The sequence below is a fragment of the Echinops telfairi genome, unplaced genomic scaffold (assembly GCF_000313985.2).
Source record: "Echinops telfairi isolate 266 unplaced genomic scaffold, ASM31398v2 ScPeMD7_3;HRSCAF=10, whole genome shotgun sequence".
Classification (NCBI taxonomy): domain Eukaryota; kingdom Metazoa; phylum Chordata; class Mammalia; order Afrosoricida; family Tenrecidae; genus Echinops; species Echinops telfairi.
Window position 1 is genome coordinate 45,622,130 of NW_022103899.1, and position 7,006 is coordinate 45,629,135.

General features: G+C 55.7%; 1 protein-coding gene across 1 annotated transcript; it reads left to right on the forward strand.

Moving 5' to 3' along the window:
* Window positions 1-240: 240 nt before the first annotated feature.
* Window positions 241-4,364, forward strand: RETREG2 (reticulophagy regulator family member 2). Its single transcript, XM_045295091.1, has 8 exons — window positions 241-287; window positions 892-922; window positions 1,411-1,458; window positions 1,818-1,902; window positions 2,106-2,249; window positions 2,368-2,462; window positions 2,632-2,767; window positions 2,882-4,364. Exons 4-8 carry the CDS (start codon window positions 1,884-1,886, stop codon window positions 3,493-3,495), a joined length of 1,008 nt encoding a protein of 335 aa, XP_045151026.1. The 5' UTR covers window positions 241-287; window positions 892-922; window positions 1,411-1,458; window positions 1,818-1,883; the 3' UTR covers window positions 3,496-4,364.
* Window positions 4,365-7,006: the final 2,642 nt, after the last annotated feature.

The window sequence follows — 7,006 nt, forward strand, 5'->3', positions numbered from 1 at the left end:
GTGGGAAATTGTCGCTAGACCTGGAGGGGGGGACTCATCTCCCCTTTTTTTTTAAAACAAGCGTGCCTGGGGGTCACTCCCCCCTGCCCCTGGCTTTGGGTTGGGAGCTTCCTAGACCCCCAGCAATGGCCAGGGAGCCTCACACCGGCCACCTACTCAGGTGCCCCTCTCTCTTTGAAGGTTGCTGTCTGCGTCGTCCCTGCGGCCCATCTTCCTAATCAGCGTCTCCCTCTTGGCCTATCTCCTGCTGGACCTCTGGCAGCCTCGCTTCCTCCCTGACTTCCCCGGTGAATATGCCTCCGTCCACTCACCAACTCCCTACTGGGTCCTTCCCCCACACTGGTGGAGCCTAGCCGCTGCCACCTGCCTCCCACGCACAGGTCCCCTTGCCACTGAAAAGAGAAGCAAGTGCCCGGGCCCAAAACCTATGACTGTCAGGGCAGCCAAGTGGCCTGGGCTCTCTTCTCTGCCCTGCCACTTAGCATGTATGTGACCTCCTAGAAGTCTTCAGGTGCTCCTTGGCCCCTATCTTATCAATAAAACAGACATGACCAGATCCACTGGTGGGGACTCAGGTGGTCACAGAAGAGGGTCTACATACCTGGTGCATCAGAAGAGGGATGACATAAATAGGAGAACATTGACCTTCCTGTGAGCTGTTTCTTATGTAGGCATGATGGAGGCTTTAGGTGCCCGTTAGTGTGAGTTGCTTGGATCCTGTGTTGGGAAAGGGGAATGTCTAGAGAAGGAGGCAGGCATAGTCAGCGACAGCCATGTACTTCTCCCTGGGATTGACAGCTGAAGAAAGGGGTGACTTATTCTGTCTTGGGGAGTGTCCCCCAGGGCCCTTCCCACTCAATCACTTGCCCCCTCCTCCCCCCCTCTCTCTAGCCTCATCCCCCGAGGAACCACATTCTGACAGGTGAGTGCAGGACCCCTCTTGAAACAAAGATCCAGACCATCCAGTCTTCCTGGCGAGTGCCAGTGTCACCCAGAGCAGGGCAGGACTGCCGCTTCTACAGGCACAGACTCCAGCCTAGCGAATGGACGGGTGACAAGCCACGGAGTCGGCGGGGTCCTGGGAGTGGGGGGTGGGAGTGGCGGAGAGGTGGCGTGCCATGCTGGCATGTGTGGGCCTGCTCCTTCAGGGGCAGAGGGCTTGGGACCCTGGGCCATGCTTCCCCGGCCCAGGACAACTGCCTGTTGGGTGGTGGGGTAGTCTGTGCCCTTAGACTGAAGGCCTCATTGGTGTTCTCGGAGGACTTTGAAAGCCTAGAAAGCTGGTGCCTGAGGCCTCCAGGGGTCATGTCATGTCTCCCCAGTGAGGGTGCGGGGTCAGGCGCCCGGCCGCACCTGCTGAGTGTGCCCGAGTTGTGCAGATACCTGGCTGAGAGCTGGCTCACCTTCCAGATTCACCTGCAGGAGCTGCTGCAGTACAAGAGGCAGAATCCAGCTCAGGTAAGCACCCCTGCACCTTCCGTCAGATCCCTTGTCCTGGGGAGGGATGGAGAGGAGCCATGTGCATTCCTGGGTTAGGCACCTTGAAAGAAGAGGCCGGGCCACCTCCCTGGGGCCACACAGTTAGCAGATAGCTCAGGACAGGAGGCCCAGGCCCGTGGAATAAGCTGATGTTTGCTGATGTTCAGACCCGACCCCCTCTCAAGGCCGAGCAATCCCATCTCGGCTGCCTGGTAGAGGGGTTTACTGCAGCCCTGGGTGTCCTCCTGACCAGGCTGGGCATGTCTATGTGCTGACCCCAGTGAGGGGCCAAAGGGCCTCAGCCCCCTGCTAGTCTGAGACTCGGTTCTTGTCTGCAGTTCTGTGTACGGGTCTGCTCTGGCTGCGCAGTGCTGGCTGCACTGGGCCACTATGTTCCTGGCATTATGATCTCCTACATTGTCTGTAAGCTTGAGCCCTTATGCCCTTCCCCTAAGACTCCCTCCCCACCTTGTTGAAGTTCCTGCGTCTGGCCCCCAAGGGACGCCTCCGTTCAGTTCTTTACTGGAGGCCTTCAGGGAGGGGAGGGGGTTAGCACACCTAGGAAGTAGCCTTGCCCTCCCCTGGCCCGTGCTACGTGGGGGCGCTGAGTAGGCTCTGCTCTGCAGTGCTAAGCATCCTGCTATGGCCCCTGGTGGTGTACCATGAGCTGATCCAGAGGATGTACACGCGCCTCGAGCCCCTGCTGATGCAGCTGGACTACAGCATGAAAGCAGAAGCCGAGCCCCTGCACCACAAGCATGACAAGAGGAGTAAGGGACCCCCAGGAGGCCAGTGAGGGGGGGCTCCTGATTTGGGATGCCTTTGGCCATGCATGTCCCCCACCCCGCCCCTGCTTGATCACTGCCCAACGGCTCCTGCTTCCTGCAGAGCGGCAGGGTAAGGACGGCCCGCCAGGAAGCGAGGAACCGCTGGCTGAGACGGAGAGTGAAAGCGAGGCAGAGCTGGCTGGCTTCTCCCCAGTGGTGAGACCCCAGAGGTGGGCTGGGGGCTGTGTTTCTGTGCTAGAGTCGCCGCCTGTCCAGGGGCTAAGAGGCAGAGGTCTGGAGCAAGGAGTGAGGGGGACTCCTGGAAAATTGATTCTCTCTCCCCTCCTCACTGGTCCCGTCTGTTTCCGCCCTGGTGCTCCTGCAGGTGGACGTGAAGAAAACAGCCCTGGCCTTGGCCATTACAGACTCGGAGCTGTCAGATGAAGAGGCATCTATCTTGGAGAGTGGGGGCTTCTCCGTGTCCCGGGCCACAACACCGCAGCTGACCGATGTCTCTGAGGGTACGGGGAGCCCTCTGCCACCCCCCACCCCTGACTACCCTCAGTTCCAAAGCAGGGAACCGAGGCCACTGTCTGGGCCTACAACAGCACCCCAGCCCCTTTGTTCTCACACAGATCTGGACCAGCAGAGCCTGCCCAGTGAGCCAGAGGAGGCCCTGAGCCGGGACCTAGGAGAAGCAGAGGAGGCAGAGCCAGCCCCCCGAGAAGAGCTGCTGGCTCCTGCTCAGGCGCTCTCAGGGCAGGCCCTGGACTCCAAGGAGGAAGGCATGGCTATGGCCGAGGACACCTTGCTCCGACTCTCCTCTCCCCTCCACTTTGTGAACACGCACTTCAATGGGGCAGGATCCCCCGTGGACGGAGTGGCACGCCCCCCAGGGGTACCTGTGGAGACACTGAGCCCAGAGGCAGTGAGTGGTGACCTGACCACTCTGCCCAGCACCCTATCACCCCCACTGGGCCTTGCCAAAAGTAACCCAGTCTCCTCTCCCCCCATGAGCTCCCCTCTCCCTCAGGACTCCCCTCAGCTCCTGCCTGGCCCTGAGGAAGAAGAGGCGCTTGTCTCCGAGGACTTTGAGTTGGTGGATCAGGGGGAGCTGGAGCAGCTGAATGCAGAGCTGGGGCTGGGACCAGAGAGCCCCCCCAAGCCTCCTGATACCCCACCCCCAGGGCCCGACACCCGAGCTTTGCTACAGTCAGACACAGAGGCTCAGGCCAGGCCAGAGCCCTGAGCTGAGGGAGTGGGAGCTGCAGGGCAGTGGGCTTCCTGGAGAGGGGAGTCAGTCTTCCTCCTCCCCCCACTCCTTGGGAGTGGCCATGCAGGGGAAACTGGCTGTCCCTGGGCAGACAGTGCCCCTCTCTGCCTGCCCGCCTGCCTGCTGTCCCGGGTCTGGTGCAGCACCCACTCCTGGGGTCGGTTTTAAGTCTGTAAATAATTTTACATGGGAGTTAGTGGGTGTAGACGGGGCCGGGCGTCCTTCCTGCAGCCTGCACTCGCCGCCCGCCCTCACCTTTCTCTTCATTCCGTTGCACCCAAGCCCTGGGCTTCTGTCTCTTGGTCTTTTATTTTATTTTTTTTAATTGTTACTTTCTTCCTTCCTATGCCTCAGGGACCTGTGCTCTGCCCTCCTGTCCCACGTGCTCATTTAGTTCCCAGCACTTTACTGTTCTCTCCTGGCCCATGCTCCCCTCTGTCCCCCACCCACCCCAGGCCTGCCCTTGGAAGCCCTGCCCCTGCCCATTCCCACCTCTTCCTACCTAGCAGGCCCTGGCCAAGCTTCAGGGAGACTCCGGTGTGAAGAGGTAAAGACTCAGACCTGGGGGGAGGGTCTGCATAGCTGTGTCCCCAAGTCACTAGCCAGTGTCACCCCCAGCACACTTTCACCCTACTTTATCCAGGCCTCCAATGCCGCAGGAGAACAGGATCGATCCCCTGTGGCTGTGGTTGGGGGATGGCAAAGGGCCTCTTCACTACCCAAGGGAGGGCTGGAGGGACCTACTTCTCTGGGCTGTGGGTTATCTGAGTGATGGGCCCTCCCCCGGGGGTCAGGAAAATGGACGGTAACATCTGTGCAGAAAAATAAAGTGCCGATTGGTGGAACCACTGCTGCCTGCTTGCCTGCCTCACCAGGAGCTGCCCTGATACCCCAAGCTTTGCCCTCTCCTCACCCCACCCCCCTGGTTCTCAGTCTCAGTCCTGGTGGTGATTTACCTTGGTGCAAAAGGAAGTCCCAATAATCACCCAGATGACCCCAGCTTCCTTCGGCCTGCTTTCCTGGCAGTGACGTGGTTAGTGAGGGGGCCGTTTGAGCTAAGGGGCTTGCCCCATCTTCCCCATCAATAGAAATTGGGGAACTAAACCATTGTCATCTCCCATGTTCCCCCAAGCCTGACGCCGTGGGAGAAAGTTCTCACTCAGCTCCTTCCTAATGCTTAACTTGCTCAGCCCCAGTTAGATCTGTTCCCACAGGGAGACCAGACAGGGCCTGGTTCTGCATCACACCTGGTTTCTGGCCATGGAGATGGTACCTGACACCAGATGCATCATAAGTGCTTAGCACTGTTTTAAGTCATTTGTTTATGAACTCAAAACCAAACACTGCCATTGAGTCAATTTCCAACTCCTGGTGACCTTTGAGGACAAAGCAGAACCCTGGTGGGTTTCTGAGATCGTAAATCTTAGGAAGAGAAAGCCTCAAAGGTCTCCCATGGAGCAGCTGCTAGTTTCAAACCATTAACCATTAGGTTAACAGCCCAGTGTATAACTCACTACATAGCCATGGCTCCTATGATTTCTATATAGTGAGGTGGTGTCCTCACAATAATGAGGTGGAAACTCCTATTGCACCTTAACAGCTCCACTCCAGAAAGCCTCAAAGCCTCGCAGAGGACAGGGCCAGGCTCCTCCAGACCCAGGCTAGTTCGGGCAGACACCCAAGCGCTAGGCTCCTGCCCATTCATAGGCTCAAATAGAAAAACCAGAAACCAGACTCGCTGCCATCGAGTCGATTCTGCCTCCTGACGACTCAATAGTGCAGACGAACTGCCCCGTGGGTGTCCAAAGCTGTAAATCTACAGGATCCGAAAGCTTCATCTTTGTCCTGAGGAGTACCTGCTGGGCTCAAACTGCTGACCTTGCTGTTATCAGACCAGCTACCCCACCTAATCTAAAACCTTAACTTTTCAGAGGGTGGCAGTCCTCTGAGGGAAGAAGAATATTAGAAAGAGCCCAGATGGAGCATAAGTTCATGCCCTCAGCCTTTCTGTTCTTTCAGGGAACCATTACTCCTCTTACTGTTTCTGAAAGGTAATTTATCTTGGCTTTCATGTGCTGAAGGATCTTATACAAATGAACATATACAAATCTAATATGATTAATGAGGTAAAACAAAAACCATAATAGTAAGGGGAGGAAATATTAACTAGAGGATAATTATGTGGTTCATTAGTACTATACCGCACCCTGGATTTATCACCCTTTCCATGTGGCCCTTCTGTGAAGAACTGTCCAATCCTCTTACAGGTGGGCTTTGGGTCTCCACTACATCCATATACCTTCACATCAATATGGTTGCTTGATTTTGAACTTCTGATACCTCTTCCCATCCACACAGGCTGGTGTGTTGCTTCCCTGCTAGGTGACCACTTGCTTAACTACAAGTATAGCTTATTCCCGAGTGCAGGAGATATGTGTCATTCCTCGGAATAGACCAAAGCCTACCTTTGCTGTGCCTCTTCTGTCCACAGCCTTTGTAACTCCCACGGAATGACTGAGTGGGAACATGCCAATAAGCTGTAGAGCAGCGGTTCTCAACCTGTGGGTCGCGACCCCTTGGGGGGGGTCCAACGACCCTTTCACAGGGGCCATCCAATTCACAACAGTAGCAAAATGACAGTTATGAAGTAGCAGTGAAAATAATTTTAGGACTGGGGGTCACCACAACATGAGGAGCTGTATGAAAGGGTCCTGACATTAGGAAGGTTGAGAACCACTGGTGTAGAGGCCTCTAAGGAGGGGACTGCTCAGGTTTGTCATTCTGCCGCATATGAGCGAGGCCTCTCAGCAACAAGAGAAGAGATGTCACTCCCAGCACACAAAAAGAGTCACTAGTGGATTCAGTGGGAGAGCCCTGCAACTCAGCAGTGACATTGCTGGTAGACTTTATTTATTTAAGGGACCGCTTTTTCATCAAAAGGAAATCATTTCATTTTCCATTTTTTACTCTTACATTTTCATTTTAATCGTTGCTTAATTTTTTTTACTTTAGATCATGCCATAATGAATTTATCTCTGGGGGGATTATATTAAAGGAATCATGGTGATTTAATCCTTAGCATCTTAGCAGCTTACTTTTTAATATTGTGGTGTTGTGTTGGCCGCTGCTGATCTCAGGAGCCCGTGCCCCGGGAAACAATGCTGTCCGGTCCCGCTGGTTTAGGGAGCAGACCGTGATCATCCTCAGGGTTTAGGGAGCAGACCGTGATCATCCTCAGGGTTTAGGGAGCAGACCGCGATCATCCTCAGGGTTTAGGGAGCAGACCGCGATCATCCTCGGGGTTTAGGGAGCAGACCGCGATCATCCTCGGGGTTTAGGGGGCAGACCGTGATCATCCTCGGGGTTTAGGGGGCAGACCGTGATATTCCTCAGGGTTTAGGGAGCAGACCGTGATCATCCTCGGGGTTTAGGGAGCAGACCGTGATCATCCTCGGGGTTTAGGGGGCAGACCGTGATATTCCTCAGG